The sequence below is a fragment of the Eriocheir sinensis genome, chromosome 33 (genome assembly GCF_024679095.1).
Source record: "Eriocheir sinensis breed Jianghai 21 chromosome 33, ASM2467909v1, whole genome shotgun sequence".
Classification (NCBI taxonomy): Eukaryota; Metazoa; Arthropoda; class Malacostraca; order Decapoda; family Varunidae; genus Eriocheir; species Eriocheir sinensis.
The window spans coordinates 15,293,269-15,313,063 of NC_066541.1; the positions used below are offsets into that span (position 1 = coordinate 15,293,269).

General features: G+C 49.2%; 1 protein-coding gene across 1 annotated transcript in view; it reads right to left on the reverse strand.

Annotated features, from left to right (window-relative positions):
* Positions 1-354: 354 nt before the first annotated feature.
* The window catches only part of LOC127006784 (protein sax-3-like), a gene marked incomplete at its 5' end in the record, with an annotated part of 36,676 nt that continues 17,235 nt past the window's right edge, over positions 355-19,795 (reverse strand). The window contains 9 exon segments of the mRNA XM_050877100.1: positions 355-3,122; positions 3,225-3,445; positions 3,553-3,799; positions 4,434-4,782; positions 4,910-5,853; positions 6,150-6,635; positions 6,918-7,193; positions 7,347-7,477; positions 9,211-9,364. Of these exon segments, the coding sequence (XP_050733057.1) occupies positions 2,365-3,122; positions 3,225-3,445; positions 3,553-3,799; positions 4,434-4,782; positions 4,910-5,853; positions 6,150-6,635; positions 6,918-7,193; positions 7,347-7,477; positions 9,211-9,364 (3,566 nt within the window).

Genomic DNA, 19,795 nt, shown 5'->3' on the forward strand with positions numbered 1-19,795 from the left:
TGTGAATGGTACAAAGCCTGTAATTTGATTTATTTCCCTATGGTTTGATGAACCTGTTGAATCTAATTACAGTGTTTATTCGCAAATGAATCCTGACTCACCCTGACAACACACGTATGTTTTGTGTAACTGGCCATTACACTAATGCGACCATAACTCACGCCTTGCATCGCGCCCTCAGCGGCTCAGCGGGGGACCCTCACACACAGGGGTCGCCCCCCCCATCCCTTTCATGTGCGGCGTAATCACTGCCGCGCCACACCCTGTATAAAATAACAGTTCCCAACACATTTACAAATAAAGCATTCGCACTTTAACAGATTCTCATTCTCGTTAGGGTAAAAATACACGCAGGCAATTTAAGTTTTTATTTATAAAACTCTCAATTATTCTATACAAACTGACTAAAAATACCTTTGTACAGGCGACTCGCGGCGGCAGCACCGAGCCGCGGGGCCGGCGGCCGACGCGTCCAGCGTCGACTAAACCTGCAAAAATAGATGGTCTGGCGAAGCCTTGGTGCGCGTGATGCTCCCGGCCGCCGGCGTGCGGACAGTGTGTACAGAAATTTAAAGTTCATACAATAATAAATGTGCAGAAACGATTAAAAACAGCGATTTACATTCAAATACACAAACGCCGAAACAGCTTTGAGAGCGTGAGCGGCGGCGGGGCGGCAGCGGCAGCACCTGGCGGGGCGGGGCGTGGGTGGCGGCTCACCTGGGGCGGCGGGGCGGGGGACAAGCACGCGGGCAGCTAATTAGTCATGGCGGCGGGGAGAGCCGGACCCCGGGGCGCCGCGGTGGCGGGCGCGGGGTCGTGGTGTGCCCCCCAGACGCCATGAGACACTGACTAATCTCGTATCACAGATGAAGGTCTGAATATCAGATGATTAAAGTGAACGCGTGTGACGGCCGGCGCGGCGGGGCCTCGGGCAGGACGCTGGCAGGCTGGCCCACACCGGAGTGCGCGCCGGCGTGCTGGCACAGGGATCCGCGGTGAGCTAGGGAGTGCACGGCTGTAGGGGCATAAGGGCGGGGCGGGGCAGGGCGGGGCAGGAGTCGTTAAAGAAAGTAAGAGCAGGCGAGGGGTGCACGGCGTGGTGGGTGGCAGCGCCCCGCCACACACGCCGGGCATCCCGCCACCCGCTCTATTGTTTACGTCATCCTCTCTTGTTCTTATATGAGCAAAGTATGTTATTACTATAAGAAGCACCGACTTTCAGCTTCCCAAAGACAATTCGTCTCGTTCTTAAATGAGCAAAATACAAGTTATTACTATATGCAGCACCGGGTTTCGGCTTTACAAAGACATTTCGTTTTGTTTTTGTATATAAGCACCGACTTTCCGCTTTCCGAAGACAACTCGTCTCATGATTCACAACCCAGAGTCGCCTCTCACCTCTCCTCTCAGGCGACCACCGCCCGTGTGGTTCTGCCTCTCCAAAAAAACATTCTTTCTGTCTTTGTTAACAGGGTCGTGAGGTTAGGCTTCACTGCACCTCCGCCTTGGACGTATGACAACGGCGATCCGCTTCTCGCCGTGGGTCACCCACCGGGCAGCCACGAGCACCAGGCTGTTGGGCACCGCGCCTCCCTCTCTCCCGCCCCGCCCTGGGTCATCCTCTTTCCTTCAACAAGGCGAAATGGTGAACACTGAGAGCACCTTATTATGAAATCGGTGACACATGAAACACAAAGAGGAGTCAGGCAAGTGTTCGGTGGCGCCGCTGGGTCATCGCCCCTCGCGGCGGCGGCGAGGGGCGGCGGCAGCGACTCGCACGAGGAAAGCAACACGAAGCACCATGACGCTGGAGTGGAACACTGACTATACTGCGCCCACTCCTCCTCAGAGCGGCCGGCATGACGCACGCAACTGAGGGCGTGAGGCAGGGACACATGGTTACAATGATGATGCCACTGTCATTTTTTTGTGATTTTTTTGAGACATAGAGAACAGTGGTGAGCCTCGGGAACGGCGGTGGGGCATGAACTGTTTATACACAGGTCGTGGTATGTACACTGGCTTGTTCTTTCTCTTTCTCTCTCACGCGCACCGAGACACAATGTTCTGCAGGAGACAATAAAGCTCTGAGCTGAAGACTTGTGCGGCGGCTGCCAGTCTGCTCCGCAGGGAAATCTTCTTGGGGTGTCACCATCGGGACGAGCACAGGAACAGAAGGCCACTAAGTTGTCTGTGTGTTGCCGCAGCGACAACAAAAATCGTATTTCAAGCACTAAGCGCGGTGATGATGAGTCATGGACTAGCGTTCACTGTAATAAAATACATCTTATGTACAAGTCAGGGACACATCTCGGGGCAACAACAACTATTCACAACTCTGTCTGGGGCACGCTGCGTGGCCTACACTAGCGGCGAGGTCACGGACGCGTGGGAGTCCAAGTGGGCGTGGTGATTGTACTGTGGGCGGGGTTTGTGCTTCTTAGGGCAGGGTGGGCGTGGCGGGCGAGTGTGCAGAGTCTGGCTGCCAGCGTACGTGCTCTCGTCGGTGCTGCAGAAGGACCCACCGCGCCCCCACCTGCCCTCACCGGCTGCCCGTAGCGCGTCAGCCCAGTTGAGATCCTGGGCGTGAGATAGAGGGTGGTCAGCCGAGCAGCAGGACTCCCCTGAGGAGCAGCGAGACTCGTCCTCGGACTCGGCGTCGCCTAGGGTGGAGGACTGTGGCGAGGTGCGGCCGTTCAACAGCGGTTGTGAGTACCATTCCACATCGCTGGTCTCCTCGGGGATGTTGTTGCCCATCGGCCTGTCCTCAAGGCAGCGCTCGGCGCGGTAGCGTGGGTCCTCGCCCTCGGCGCCCCCGTGGCCCCGCAAGTTCATCATCCGTACCTCGTAGTCCCCGATGCCCTGGCCGGCGAGTGGCGAGGGCGGGGCACGAAGGTTGGACCTGGGAGGCCGGGGGCCAAGGAGGGGGCTGCCATGAGACCTGTGAGACCCTCCAGAGGAGGATCCTCCGTAGGGCAGCTGCTGCAGCAGAAGCCTCGTTGATGGGGAGTGTCCACGACTTCCAGTGGAGGCGAGGGTGTTGTCGCTGGACTGCTCTCCGCCCTGGATGGGTGGCGGGGGAGGTGGAGGGAACTGAAGCACCGGGCCAGTGAGGGAGCCTGCAAATGGGAGGGTTTATTAGTGGCTTACTGAACAGCCATGATAATTAATGAGACAATGAAGTGAGGGAGATGCACAACTATTAAGGGGCACATCCTCACCTTTCTCCGGCTGAGTGTTGAAGTTGTGCGAGCGTGTGCTGCCCTGGCCACCGCTGTGATCGCTGGACATAGTCTTGGCACAGGAGTCCTCGGAGGGTGGCTTGCCAGGCAGCGGGGACGGACCGGGACGCACAGGGATGTTGGGTGGCAGGCGAGTGCTTCAGGGCCCGGAAGATGTCACGGATGAGTGGCGTGGTGGCGTGGGCTCGGGGGACATACACCTGAAGGCAAAGATGTTATTCCTTAGAAGTTAGCAAAGAGGAGGTGACGTAGATGGAAAACAAATGAGGTTACAAACACACTAATTACCGCCTTATGGTCAGCTTACCTTGGGTCGATGTGGGTGCCGAAGGACACTAGTCTAAGTCCATCTGGGTCCTCGTACACGTCCTCCGGCTGCCGCCCCTCATAGCCACTCTTGCTGGAAGCCGGGGCTGGCGGGCGGTGGTACAGCTGGGTGATGGGCACGCCGTGACTGCCCACGTCTGTGTACATCGTGCCCGTCACACCCACGCCCACTCCACTCTCCCCCCAACAACCAGGGTACTCAGACCATGGCCCACTTGTCTCGCCTCCTGCAGGAAAGAAAAACATTGTCAGCCCGTATGGCATGGTATGGTGTGGCAGGAATGTTGTTAGCCTTTTTGTTAGCTGTTTTTAAGTGTTTATGTTTAAAGCACGAACTGTTATCTCACGTCAGGTCCAGTGTACCATTGCCTGCGTTCTCCAGTTGATCGAAGTGGTTGAGACAACACAACAGCCTTTACTTAAGTGAGGTGTATTATGTGTTGGCCGAGCGGAGCCATTAAGTTCACTTTGAGTTCACTTAATTTACTCTCTCTCTCTCTCTGGTTGATGAAACAGTTAAATTGGCTTTTTAGCTATATTAACAGTCTTACAAAATAGTTACAGGATTTTGTGGACGAGTCGTAAGTCGTACGCACACCCCGAGAAGTCCTCTGCTCTCGCCCGCCACCCGCTAATATCTGCCGGCTTCTCCCGGCGCAGGAGCGGGCCGGGGCACCAGGCTTGCTGAATCAACACCGTTCCCACGGCAAGGAGCACCTCCTAAGCACAACGTAGCGTCTACGTGTAATGTCCTGGCGCCGCTGTGCCATGGCATTACAACATACATTCACACATTCACATGTACATTATAATATACACATTACAATGTCACGGGTATGAGGGGTAGTGTCAAGGACTCACCTTTACTGTAGTACTGCGGACACTTGGTGCTCTGGCGGCGCCGGTAAATGCAGAAGACAGTGGCGGCGAGGGCGGCAAAGAGCACAGCGGCGGCCACGGAGATGCCAACGATGAGGTAAGTGTTGTTGTCGAAGGGTGAAGACTCCTTGATGTCCGGCGGATGGGAGGAGACAGTCCCCGGGGGCAGAGTGAGGTTGAGGGGTGGTGATGTTGGTCCGGTGCCGCGGGCAGTCACGCCTCGCAGGGTCACTAGGTAGGTGGTGCCCGCTGCCAGGCCAGACACTAGTGTCCATGTGCCGTTCACCGTCGTGTTCACCAGTATTTGACTGTGGTTCTGAGAGTTGACAACCTGAAGGAGACAAGTGAGTTTATGTTACATTAGAGGGGGTGGGGTGGAAAAGGGTGCTCAATAGAGTCCAGACAACCTGCGGCTGCCAGGCTACGTGAAGCAGGGCACATGGATGAGTGTCACTCACCTGCAGGTTGTAGCCGGTGATGCGGCCATTGGAGGAGTGTGAGGGGATGGGGTCCCATGTGATGCGGACGGTGGAGGCGTTGATGTACGAATAGTGGAGGCCGTGGGGAGGCACTGCCGGGGCTGCCTCCAGGGTGGTGTCTCGGACAGCAGCGGTGGGTTGACCCTCCACTGTGCGGTAGAAGGGCACCACAAACAGTTCATACCAGGTTGCGGGGCGCAGGTTTCCCACCACATGTGAGGTGGGTGGTGGCCCGTCGCCATGCAGGGGGACTGTCTCCACGCTCAAACCACCTGCAGGGCCGCCGTGCTGTGTCTCTAGCGGCCGGTACCGCACATACACGCCCTCCAGGAGGTCTGCATCTACCAGGAGTTGCCACGTGAGTCTGAGAGAGGCTGCAGAGGCTGGCTCGACGCTGACCAGGCGAACGACGGGCTGAGACAGGCGTGCCCGGATGTCGTGCAGGGGTGGTGCCCCACCCGCTCCCTGGGCTAGTGTCTGGACTGTGTGTGTGACAGGCGAGGGACGCGACACGCCATGAGAATTTCTTGCACGGACTACAAATATGTAGCGAGTTTCTGGTCGCAGGTCTGTGACAGTGAGGGAGACTGGCGTGGGCGTGTGGCTGGTAGTGGCGGTCTGCTGGGTGGAAGCGATGGTCCAGGCACCGCGAATATCTGGGCTCCACATCTGGACGGTATAACCCAAGAGGGACGACAGCCCTGGACGCCCCCGCCGCCACCCAAGTGACACAGCTGTCGTGTTGACACCCAGCACTGTTACCTGTCCGGGGGCCTCTGGCAGAGTGCCCTCATCTGGAATCTTGAAGAAAGCCACGTTGGGGTTGGTGGGCTTGGCAACGACCAGCGAGGCCGTCCATGTGGTCTCACCTGCCTCGGACTTGGCCAGGCAGGTGTACACGTCCGTGTCTGACATCTTGAGGTCTGCAGGAGGAAGAAGTCATTAGTGTCGCCCATGCCCACTTTGAGGCACTGCACCGCTGCTTCTACCACCAGCTGTATTGACAAAATATCACTTTCACAATATTTTCATGACATCTGCTTGTCACAAAGCATACGATAAATTGATCCAGACCCAGAAAGGAGGAAACAAATGATTCCGGCATTGGGGATGGAACCCACGACCGCCATGACCGGAAGCCACTCCTCTATCCAAGTGGTCACAGTGATATCCTACTTACGACTGCATCAGGCGGGTCACTCCACAACATAATACTCACTCTCGATCCTGAGGGTGCCCAGCGGCGTGATGGTTGTACGCTCGTCGGGCTGGATGTGCTTCCCAGCTCGTTCCCACACCACGGTGGGCTCCGGTGTGCCCCGCGCCTCGCATGGCATCTCGCCCTCTGTGGCCACCGGGAGCGTCTGGTTGGAGGCGCCGAGAGCAATGATGGGCGGCGGCAGGTCAGACAGGTCCTGCACCTCCAGGTGAGCGCGGACCAGCGCTGAGCCCGCCACGCCCACGGCCGAGCACACGTAGTAGCCTTGGTCATCCCGCTTCACCCCGCGGATGGTCAGCGTGTTGTTGGCGTCCACGGACCAGCGGCCGCCGCCCCATGTCTGCCCGGAGCCCACAACGTTGCCGGAGCCCTCATGCGTCCAGTAGGTGGTGGGCGGCGGCGACCCTGACGTGACGCACTCAAAGGACGCCGTCCCGTTGATGCCGACCCGCGCGTCCCGCGGCATGACGGTGATAAAGGGACGGGCTGCGGGGACGCCTCCGTTAGGGGACACACACACACACACACACACACACACACACACACACACACACACAAACAAATAAACACACGCACACACTCCCTACGTATGATAATATTCGTCATTGTTTACGTAAACAAAACTCGCCTGAATAATGCATTTTTCATATATGTAGCTCATCAGTTTCCTCACAAACAGTAAAAAAATTAAGCCAGCAACATAACAGCAAATACAGAAAATTTCTTACACACACACACACACACACACACAAACACACACACACTCACAGTGCACGTTAAGGGTGATGTTGGCGGCCACGGAGCCCACTGGGTTCTCGGCCTGGCAGGAGTACACGCCCTGGTCCTCGGGGGCGACGTGATGGATCCTCAGCACCTGACTGCTCTCCTCCAGCGCCATCCTTCCCAGCGGCAGGTCCCCGGGGGGATCCACGCGTCGCCAGAACACCTCGGGGGGCGGATCTCCCCCGACACGACACACCAGCTCCACCGTGGCCCCGGCGGCGCCCGTTACCGTGCCGGAGGAAGACACCAGGTGGGGGGACACTGCGGGGAGTGACTCGTTAGCTGGTAGTAGTAGTAGTAGTAGTAGTAGTAGTAGTAGTAGTGGTGGTGGTAGTAATAGTAGTAGTAGGGTGTGTCTATGCGGTATATGTGTGCTGCTTAGGCGACCGTGAAGGGTGTGGTGCGGGGACTTACCCAGGACGGTGAGGGTCGCGGGCGCCGACTCCCTCTGGCCAAAGACGTTCCTGGCGCGGCAGACGTACTCGCCGGAGTCCGACACGCGCACCCCGCTGATCACCAGACTGCCGCCGTCCACCACGCGGTACCTGCAGCGCCACGGCCCATTAGTACCAGGTGGAGGAAGGCGAGGGGACGACAGACAAGCACAACGTGGCAAGACGAGACAGACAAACACACGCAACAACAAGAAGCCGCAAGAAGAGAAACATACATAAACAACGAAACACAAAGACATGCAGGACACAGACATGTCCCCTATGACACACACACACACACACACACACACACACACAGGAGCCAGCATGCCCTCACGCCCTCCCCCAAACGCCAGTATCGTGACCTCTACATTAGGGCTCCATCGTGAGGCGGCGGGGGCGTGTTGGACAAGGCCCCCCACCGCTACATTAACATACCTTGATGACCCCCGCCAAGGCCGCCCCACAAGGACAGGGCCAGTAGGACTCCCACTCTGACCCTCACCCTCCGTGCCCCCCACCCACGCAAACACACAAACACACGTACACTCCCTAAGGCGGTGGAGGGAGTAAGAAACCACTTCCTTCACCTCCACATTCCTAATACATATGATGGAGAGCTTGGATGGAGTGTGGAGTAAGGTATCTTGCAGCAAACTAACTTCCGAGATGGTGAGGAATGAATTGGACTACAAGAGATTGAGATGATGGCTAACAAGCTTGCTCTTTGGGTACTGAAAGGCTGAGGTCAAGAAAAGGGTAGGGAAAGGGGTGAAGCAATCTAGAGAAACATCACTAACAAACCTATTTTTTGGGTAGGACAAGGTTGAGGTAAAGGGACAGGTGGTGCGGAGAGAAAAATCAAACCAGGGTAACAAATCCCCCATAAAACATCTACGTCTGAGGTAATGAAGAGAGGGATTGAAGTAAAGGAGGGTGAGATGATGACTAACTAACCTTCTCTTTGTGCGCTGAAAGGATGAAGGAAAAGGTGACAGTCTTAAGTAATATATCTCCCACAAAACACATCTACTTCTGAGGTAATGAAGAGAGGAAGTGAAGTACAGGAGGGTGAGATGATGACTAACCTTCTCTTTGTGTGCTGAAAGGATGAAGGAAAAGGTGACAGTCTTAAGTAATATATCTCCCATAAAACATCTACTTCTGAGGTAATGAAGAGAGGGATTGAAGTACAGGAGGGTGAGATGATGACTAACTAACCTTCTCTTTGTGTGCTGAAAGGATGAAGGAAAAGGTGTGACAATCTTAAGTAAAATATCTCCCACAAAACACATCTACTTCTGAGGTAATGAAGAGAGGAAGTGAAGTACAGGAGGGTGAGATGATGACTAACTAACCTTCTCTTTGTGTGCTGAAAGGATGAAGGAAAAGGTGTGACAATCTTAAGTAATATATCTCCCACAAAACACATCTACTTCTGAGGTAATGAAGAGAGGAAGTGAAGTATAGGAGGGTGAGATGATGACTAACTAACCTTGTCTTTGTGTGCTGAAAGGATGAAGGAAAAGGTGTGACAATCTTAAGTAATATATCTCCTATAAGACATCTACTTCTGAGGTAATGAAGAGAGGAAGTGAAGTAAAGGAGGGTGAGATGATGACTAACTAACCTTGTCTTTGTGTGCTGAAAGGATGAAGGAAAAGGTGTGACAATCTTAAGTAATATATCTCCCACAACACATCTACTTCTGAGGCAATGAATAGATGAAGTACAGGAGGGTGAGAGGCCTTCCAACACACCTACTCAGGGCAAGGGTCGCGGCACAGCTACGGTGAATAGGCGAATCAATCAAGCATCGACAGGTGTGTGGGGGCGTGACTTACCTGTGCTGTGTGGCGGGGTCGAGGGGCACGCCATCCTTCTCCCAAGACACAACAGGCTCCGGGTTCCCCCTCGGAGGCTGACACTCGAGCAAGGCTGTCTCTCCCTCGGCCACGCGCGTCGCCTGCGGCTGCACCCTGAAGTCATCCCGCAGAACTGAAAGAGACGACGCTTGGTTGGGACACACAGGAAGAGAGGCAGAAAAAATGAAGGTAAAGAAAGGGAGTGTGAGAAAAAAAGACATTGTAGAGAACACAAGGTTGGATATGAGGAGAGGAAAAGAATAAAGAAAAGGCAGAAAGAAAATAAAAGAAGCTGAGGAGGACACAAGGTTTGGACAAATAAGGAAAGGATGAAATCAAGGAAGGACAGGGAGAATAATAATGAACGTAGTGGAGACAACTTTGAACAAATAAGACAAGAGGAAGGAATAAAGAAAGGAGAGGAAGAAAATAAAACTGTAGGAGACACAAGGTTGGGACACATAAGAGAGGATGAAATAAAGAAAGGAAAAAAAGAATAAAAAAAAATGTCCTGCTGGGGGAGATGATGCTGGACAAGTAAGAAAAAAAGGAAAAAAACAGAACGAAAGAAAGACAGTAGGATACACACAAGGTTATAAAAGGACAGCTAGAGACAAAACTTCATTATTACGCTTAAAAAAAGGGCAGAAAATAAAAAAAGTAAAAGGAGTGATAAGGACGCAAGGACTCAGCTTGTTTAGGAAATATACAAAAAAGAGAGAAAGAAACACAGAAAGAAATGGTAGGAGGCACAAGGTTCTAAAAGGAAGACTAGAAACAGCTTGATCAGTGCACTTAAAAGAAAGAAAATACAAGAGAACAGAGGAACAAACAAACACACAACGATAGCTATTGACACTGGATGTTAGAAGGACAGGTGGAGAGAGACAACTTCATTAAGTGACTCGGAAAAAAAAATAAAAAAAAAGAAAACAGGAGAGACAACGACGCAAAGACAACTGTTAAGACGCTGGTTGTTGAGGAAAAAAAAAAAGAAAAAAAGAAAAAAAAAAAAGCGAGAGATAAAACCAAACAGGATCCCTTAACGTACAGGTTTGGGTGTTGAAGAATATATATAATTTTGGTTATCTATTCTTCCTCCTTTCTTATTTGCATTCATTTACGTACTTTTATAATTTACATTCCTCTCTCTCTCTCTCTGCCTGTCTCTTCTTGTGTATATATTTTTGTCGTTGGTGTTGTTTTTTTATCTTCCGAATCTCGCTCCCCTCTTCTTGCCTCTTTTCTGCTATCCTCCTCAATCTCTTTACTTCTAATTTTCTCCTCCTCCTCCTCCTCCTCCTTCTCTTCCTTCGTCTGCTTGTCCTTCAAATCTCTCCTTGTCCCTTCTCCTCCTCCTCCTCCTCTACCTTCCACCTCCATCTTTCTTCTCCTAATCCTCGTCCTCGTCCTCCTCCTCCTCCTCTACTTCTAATCTTCCCTCTTCTCTTCTTTCGTCTGCTTGCTCTTCAAATCTCTCTTCTTACTACCCCTTCTCCTCTTTAGCCATCCCCCCATCTTTCTTCTCCTAATCTACCTCCTTCTCCTCCTCCTTCGTCTTCTCCTCCTCCCACACCCTAAGAAAGAGAGACGGAGAGCCGAGGAGACAAACACATTCTCAGTCCTCCCTAACTCACGCTGGACACCGAGCTTATGTCATCCCCAAAGACCTCTTCTTCTAAAGGACGATTATTATTCCGATTTCCAGGCGCGGTTTGGAGGTGTTGGCGATAAAGCTCGTGGGCGGGGAGGGGCGACGCCTTACCGAGAGGGTCCCATGTCATCTAAACCGCCCAAGTCCCGCCCAAATCCACCACGACAGACCCGCCCAAGCCCGCAACGAGGCCTGATCTAAACATGGCTTCGAGAAATTCCCATCTTCCTTCATACCCTTCGATACCATTCCCTTAGTATCCTCCCCTTGCATCCCTCCCTCCCTCCCTCCCTCCCTTCCTGAGCAAATCTATCCCTTCCCTCCTCCTCTCCAATCTCGTCTTCCTCGACCCTCCCAATACGATGGAGGAAGGAAGGGGAGTCTATAAACTTGGCGAAAGTGGGTTATGATATATATTGGCGTGGATTATGAAGATGAGAACAGGAGGAGGAGGAGGAGGAGGAGGAGGAGGAGGAGGGAGCGTAAGAAAAAGCGTAAATGAAAACGGAGGACCCAGCTTCGCGTTCACAGGAGGAAGGTGTCAGGAGGTACGAGCAAAAACATAATAAAGGAGAGGAGGAAGAGAGAGGAGAGAGGAGGAAGGGAGTGGCGGGCAAGGGCGGGTGGGAGGGTCGGGAGAGCTCTGACCACCACCTTGGCTAAGAGAGTTGTTGAGCCGTGTGGCGTCTCATATAATTAAGGAGAGCAATTATCAGAGGTTATTAACTATACCCAAGTACCGCACTAAGCTACAAATTACGTGTTTCGCTACGCCATTGCCGGCCATTTCGCATTACCCATCTGCACTTATATAAATTTGATACCAGATACGCTGCAAGACGCGGTAATGGGCGGGGGCTGTTGGTCGAGCTCCTGGGGCCGGGAAATGTTGATATATACGAGGGAGAAAGAGTAGAGAAAGGAAACAGGTGAGCGTAAGACTGTAAATAAGAGAGACACCATGATAACCATTTCTTGAGATCATGGTACCTGGAAATGTTGGTATATACGAGGTGGAAAGTGAAGAAGAAAATGGAAGAACGATAGACTGTGGCGAGGAGAAAAAAGGCTAAGAAAGAGTAGAGAAAGGAAACAGATGAGGGGAAGATTGTAAAGAAGAAGAAAGCTCCCATGATAACTGTTTCTTGAGATCATGGTACCTGGAAATGTTGCTATATACGAGGTGGAAAGAGAAGAAGAAAATGGAAGAACGATAGACCGTAGCGAGGAGAAAAATAGCTAAGATGATGACTTTCTTGAGGTTATGGTGCTTGAAAACGATTATATATGAAGTAGAAAGAGTACAAAGAAGATATGTGAAGAACTAAACAGAGATGACAGACGAGAAGATTGAAACGACGAGAAAAACAGCTTCAATGATAACGATTTCTTGAGGTGATGGCGCTTGAAAACGACGATATATGAAGCGTGACTAAACAGCGATGAGCGAAAGATTGTAGCAAAGAAAAAAAGGAACTACAATGATATATATTCCTTGAACGATGAAATACGAAGTAGATTAAGACGTATAGGAAACAAAGAGAAAAAAAAGTTAAAAGAAATAGAAATAAAAGAAAAAGAAAAGGAACTACAACGATATATATTCCTTGAACGATGAAATACGAAGTAGATTAAGACGTATAGGACACAAAGAGAAAAAAAAGTTAAAAGAAATAGAAATAAAAGAAAAAGAAAAGGAACTACAACGATATATATTCCTTGAACGATGAAATACGAGGTAGATTAAGACGTATAGGAAACAAAGAGGAAAAAAAAAATGCTTAAAGAAAAAAAAAAAAGAACGGAGAAAACCTGAAGTACTCAACATCAGATGAACGAAAAATTGACAACGAAGGAAATAAATAGCAACATAACACAAAGGAAAAAAAAATAGAGGAACAAAATGATAATAGAGATACGAACGAAAATTGCATCAACGCGAAAATAACTCCTACAAAGAGATCAACCAAGCGATAGTACAGAAACACGACAATTGGCTAAAACATTCCTAAAGCAACTGAACGAGGAACGACAGGTAGGGGAAGGGGGGTGACGACATGAACGACAGGGTGGGAGAGGGAAGGAGGACATGAACGACAGGGTGGGAGAGGGAAGGAGGACATGAACGACAGGGTGGGAGAGGGAGGAGGAGGGACGACTCGAACGACCCTCACCTCGACGACTCTGAGTGCGAATCGTCCCTTAATACTACACGGCTGAAGACACTTGACCCTCGCCCTATTAGCGTGTCATTAGTGCCTCGTCTTGCCTAAGTAGAACATTACGCAGGACCAAGCTTCATATCGCCGCGCTAATGCTGCTCTTCCTTTCCCCCTCTCTCAGTTCTCTCTCCATTAAACTACTCACTCGATGAAATTATTTGCTTGAAGAAAAATACTGAACATCCTCATTCTTTTCTGCTTCTCTCTCTCTCTCTCTCTCTCTCTCTCTCTCTCTCTCTCTCTCTCTCTCTCTCTCTCTCTCTCTCTCTCTCTCTCTCTCTCTCTCTCTATCCAACGTTAATTTTTCGTCCACGATTCATGTTTTTTTTTCTACGTCTTGTATACTTGGAGGGAAATACATAACATCTTATTTTTTTTTCTCGCTTCTCTATAGATTAAATGCGATATAGGAAACACTTAATGATGGTCAAAATTAGATATACCAAACGCAAAATCTTCGTCCTCGCTTCGTTCTACGTTTTAAGTACTTTGGAGAAAAATAAAGGACATTCTAATCCTTTTCTCTCTCACTTCTCTCTCGATTGAATGTAAAAACGATAGGCAAATTAAGATACATACTAAATAAGTTATATCAAATGTTAATCCTTCGTCTTCGCTTATAACAAATTCTTTTTACGTTACCAGAAGAAAACTACAGAAATTTCTAATAAGTTTTTACCTCCGTTCTCTCTCGTTGAAATTGCAAGATGATATACAACACTTAATGGTCGCCTAAACAAGATACATCAAACGTAAATCCTTCTTCGCATTCGCTTCTTTCTACATATCCGAGGAAAAAAACACAATATTCTAACACTCCTCTCCCTCACTTCTCTGCCAATTAAATAGAAAACGATATTCAAAGCACTTTACGGTAGACTTAATAAGATCTATCGAACGTAAATTCATTGTCTTCCCTTTATAACACTTTCTTTCTACGCCTTGTTTACTTGAAGGAAAATACATATTCCAATACTTTTTTTCCGTGATTTCTCTCCCTATTTAGTCAGAGGCGATAGACAAAGCATTTCAGGGCTGTCAAAAAGTTATATTAAACACAAATCCTTCTTATTCGCTTCAGAACACATTTTTTTTTTTTTCACGTCCGATCAGAACAACTTTTTTTTCCGTGACTTCTCTCCCGATTAAGTTAGAAGCGATGGACAAAGCACTTCAAGACTGTCAAAAAGCTATATTAAACGCAAATCCTTCTTACTCGCTTCAGAACACTTTTTTTTCACGTCGGAACAGAACAATCTAATCTAATCCTTATTTCCTTCTTCGTGACATCTTTCTCGATTAAGTCAAAAGCAATGTATAAAGTACTTCACGGTTGTCAAAAAGCTATATCAATTTTAAACGCAAATCGCTTTAGAACATTTTTTTTTTCACGTCGGAACATAAATATCTAATCTCTTTCTCCGTGACCTCTCTCTCGATTAATAGCGCAGCGCAATACACGGCACTCCACTTTCGCTCTATATCACCGTTTCTCCGTACGTCCAATATCCCGGAGAACGAAACGGAAATAGACGAAAGTTCACCTCTCCATAGTTAACACGGAACGAAACTCCATTCCTTCTAACGTAAATGCAAAACGTTTTAGTGTTATTCTCGCTCTCTCGATTAAACGCAAAACAATCATCTTCTCTTCCTTCAGTGCAATTGCGAAAGGTTTTAATGCTTCTCGCTTTCACAAGATTAAACGTGAAATGACGCTCCTTTAAACTTCTCTGTTATAAATGAAAAAACGTTCTGGTGTCATTCTCTCTCTCTCGATTAAACGCAAAACAATCATCTTCTCTTCCTTCAGTGCAATCGCGAAAGGTTTTAATGTTTCTCGCTCTCTCAAGATTAAACGTGAAATGACGCTCCTTCGGCTTTCTCTATTATAAATGCAAAACGTTCTGATATTTCTCTTCATTAAACGCAAAACAACGATCTTCTGTTTCCTCTAAAGTAATTGCGAGAGGTTCTAATGTTTCGCTCTCTCAAGATTAACTGTAAAATGACACTCTTTAAAATTTCTCTATTATAAATGCATAAAAACCAGATGCAAAACGTTCCAATATTCCAACAGCTAAACAGTCATTATCTTCCCTTAGCGGAATTGCAAAGCGTTAAAATGCTTCGCTCTCTCTCAAGATTAACCGTGAAATAACCACTCATTTTCTATAACATAAATGCTTATACGAAAACACATGCAAAACAGTCTCATATTTCTCTTTATTAAACGCCAAACAGTGATCTCATTCCTCTTCCTTCAGTGTAATTGCAAAACATTCCAATGCTTCGCTCTCTCAAGATTAGACGTGACATGACACTCCCTTAAATTTCTCTAATATAAATGCATAATGAACAAAAATGCAACCCACTCTTATGTTTCTCTCTCGACCAAACGCCAAACAGTCATCACCTTACTTAAGTGCAATTGCGAAACGTTTCAATGCTGCGCTCTCATAAGATTAGACGTGACATGACACTCCCTTAAATTTCTCTAATATAAATGCACAATGAACACAGATGCAACACACTCTTTATGTTTCTCTCTCGACCAAACACCAAACAGTCATCACCTTACTTAAGTGCAATTGTGAAACGTCCTAATGCATCGCTCTCTCTCAAGATTAAACGTGAAATGATGCTCTCGGTTTAATTTGAAATGTCGGACGCTTCCTCACCTGCTCCCTGGACGGCGAGACGCGCCCCCCAGCGCTCGCCAGGTAAGGCAGACGAGGGCGAGGCGGAGAGGCAGGTAGGTATGTTCCGGGCATACGCCATTACCGCTGCGAAGCTTAATTACAACCTGTATATAATGCCGTGGACGCAATCTTGGCTTACCTGGTGTAATCAAGGAGAACGCTACGGATCTGGTGTGCCTTTGTCTGTGTCTGTCTGTCTATCGCTCTCTCAATCCACCTGGTTCACTAAGTCACCCCGATCGCTCCCTACCCCTCCCATCAGTGCCTTCAATGTCCCTTCGATGTGTTTGGCCCTTCAGAGGTTCTTCAAAGTATAGTTAAATTTCATTCGTGTCTCTGTCTCCGTCTCAATCTCTTTCTCTTTCTCTCTCATACACACACACACACACACACACACACACACACACACAACCAAACAGCCTCTCGTGAAAAAGAACAGATTGGATTCTTCTGTTTACCTTCAACTTTTGCAAGCACTCTTCTGCCCAGTCTCTCTCTCTCTCTCTCTCTCTCTCTCTCTCTCTCTCTCTCTCTCTCTCTCTCTCTCGTCGTATCTTTCCGCAGGAGGCCCCGCCGTCACCGCCTGCCAGGGGAAACTCGCAAAATCGGAGCCACAAGTATCAGGAAACTTTATCGTCCTCGCAACACCACTGAAGAGATACTGGAGGAGGAGGAGGAGGAGGAGGAGGAGGCTCAACTTCCTGAGGGTGAGGAGGGAAATATCGATCGGAGGGAAAGAGGGAGGTAAGGAGGTAGTGAGAGAGGGAGAGAGGGGAGAGAGAAAGGGAAATAGGGTAAGAGGGGAGAAGTTAGCGGAGGTAAGGTGTGTGTGTGTGTGTGAGAGAGAGAGAGAGAGAGAGAGAGAGAGAGAGAGAGAGAGAGAGAGAGAGAGAGAGAGAGAGAGGAGAGAGAGAGAGAGAGAGAGAGAGAGAGAGAGAGAGAGAGAGAGAGAGAGAGAGAGAGAATGAAAGGAAAAGTGAACGGACAGGAGTGGAAGGAAAGAGGAGGAGGAGGAGGAGGAGGAGGAGGAGGAGGAGGAGGAGGGGGAGGAGGAAGATAAAGAAGAAGAGGAGAGAGATGGAGCACACAGCCTCTTCCAACGATGCTCTTTGTAAACAGAGGAGAGAGGTGTTTCCCGCTTCTCCTCTTCGTCTTCCTCTTCCTCCTCCTCCTCTTCTTCAGCCTGTTGTAGTTAAGTGTTTAATATTTATGTTGCAAGGAGGAGGAAAGGGACGAAGAAGAAGAGAGAGAGAGAGAGAGAGAGAGAGAGAGAGAGAGAGAGAGAGAGAGAGAGAGAGAGAGAGAGAGAGAGAGAGAGTATTTTCTTTCCCGCACTTTTCCTCTTTCCTCCCTAACTCACTCGGTATCTTCTTTCCTTCCCCTCCACTCAAAACGGGGAGGAAGAGGAGGAGGAGGAGGAGGAGGAGGAGGAGGAAAAAGGGAGAGGTGTAGAGTCTTTATCACGGTTGTCATGTCCATCATCTTCCCTCTCCCTCCTTCTCTCCCTCTCTCCCTCCCTTTCCTCCCTCTCTCCCTCCCTTTTATCTCTACATGTTATCTCCGTCCGTTGTAATTTAGCTAAAAAAGTACACTGTTTATTTGGTTGTTTACGTTTCTTCACCACCACCACCACCACCACCACCACCATGCAAAAACTAGTACAGCCCACAACAACAACAACAACAACAAGAGCAACCACCCTCATCTCCTCGCCTACTCCTTCCCACACAGTCTCCTCCGCTACCCACACACACACACACACACACACACACATGGAGAGAGAGAGAGAGAGAGAGAGAGAGCGAGAGAGAGAGAGAGATCCTCCTCTCTGAAATAGTACAAGAGTTGCAACAGCTAAACAAGACTCTCTCTCTCTCTCTCTCTCTCTCTCTCTCTAGCATCACGGACCTTTAGTGGAAAATTACATACCAAGTCCAGTTCTCCTTCATCCCTCTTCTTCCTCCTCCTCCTCCTTCTTCTTCTCCTCCTCTTCTCATTCCTTTCTCATTTTTTCTCTCACTTCTTCCTTCTCTAGCCGTGACGTTCCCAGCGCCTTAGTAATGTTTAGGTCTTCTCTCTCTCTCTCTCTCTCTCTCTCTCTCTCTCTCTCTCTCTCTCTCTCTCTCTCTCTCTCTGCAGGTATCTCGCGGTGGTCTGACTGCCAAGGGAACGTCTTAATGAAACTACTGAAGGAGGAGGAGGAGGAGGAGGAGGAGAAGGAAGAGGAGGAGGAAGAAGAGGAGGAAGAGGAGTGAGATTAAATGTATACTGTAAGAAGAATATATTAACTAATTCTTCTTTCCCATCTTCTCCTCTTACACACACACACACACACACACACACACACACACACACACACACACACACACACACACACATATTTCTGACACCTCCTGAATATAAGAAAAAAGGGGAAAAGGTAAAAAATATTGAAATGGAATACGCAAGAGAAAGGGAAGTGTTTTGAAAAATAATACACGAGAGAGAGAGAGAGAGAGAGAGAGAGAGAGAGAGAGAGAGAGAGAGAGAGAGAGAGAGAGAGAGAGAGTAACATTATACACCCCCACTGTCAGCAGAACCGTGTGTGTGTGTGTGTGTGTGTGTGTTTGATGGTCGTGTGTGTGCGTTTAGCTGGGAAGTCAACACAGCCCTAACACATTCTCCTCTTCCTCTTCCTCCTCTTCCTCTTCCTGCTTCCTCTTCCTCCTCCTCCTCCTCCTCTTAATCTCAACCCTAAGAAGTAAACCCTTGTTGTTGTTTAATAGCGTGTGTGTGTGTGTGTGTGTGTGTGTGTGTGTGTGGGTGTGTGTGTGTGTGTGTGTGTGTGTGTGTGTGTGAGTGTGCACTGCGGGCTGTAAACACTTCAAAGTAAAATACACACACTTTTATTCCTTCGTTCTGCATCATTAAGGACACACACACGCACACACACACACACACACACACACACACACGCACACACACACCTCATGACTAGGACTGCTCGCTGTCAGTGGAGGTAAATTATTCTTCCTTACTTCATTTATTTACTCTTCTCTCCTCCTCCTCCTCCTCCTCCTCTTCCTCCTCCTCCTTTTTCATATTTTTCCTGCGATTTTTTTTTTTTTTTTTCTCTCCACAGATGGACGTTTGCCTGACGCGTCGAGGGCTGGCTGAGGCCTCTCCACCGCCTCCTATCACAACATTTATGCAGCTTTTGAATTTAAACTCTAGACTTCCCCCCTTTTTTTTATTAAAATATAATTTACGTTCCTCTGTCTGGTCCTGGTACCCCACCCTTGCGTCTCTCTCTCTCTCTCTCTCTCTCTCTCTCTCTCTCTCTCTCTCTCTCTCTCTCTCTCTCTCTCTCTCTCTCTCTCTCTCTCTTTACTCGCGTGCCGTTGTGAAGGCATGTGGGATTTTGTCTTCTGCCCTTCCTCCTCCTCTTCTCTTCCAGCTTCTCCTCCTCCTCCTCCTCTTCTTCCATCTCCTTCACCTGCCCTCTCTCTCTCTCTCTCTCTCTCTCTCTCTCTTAGTTCTCTTTCTGTTCTTTTTCTATTTGTTTTCTTCCATTTTCTCTTTACTTTTCTCTCTTCTTCCTTCCCTTCTTCCACTTCCATCTCCTTCTCTTTCCCCTCCTCCTCTCTAGCTCTTCTTCCTTTCCTCTCCTCCTCCCTCTCCTTCCCTTCTTCAATCTCCTTCTCCTCCTCCTCCTTCTCCTGTCTTCTTCCTTTTCTCCTTCTTCTTTCGTCCCATATATCACCGGGGAAGGATTCTGCACACCCAGATCGCATTTACGGGGGAGCTGGGGTGAGGGGCGGATGATTAGGGGGAGAGGGGGAGTGGGGTGGCGTGTGTGTCTGTGTGCCTGTGTGAGTGTGTGTGTGTGTGTGTAAGGAGACATTGGTGAGGCTGGAGAAGATGAGGGAGAGAGGAGGTGATGGAGAGGAGGGGGGAGAGGAGGTGCAGGAGAGGAGGGAAAGTGGGGGGGGTGAGGGGTGAGTGTC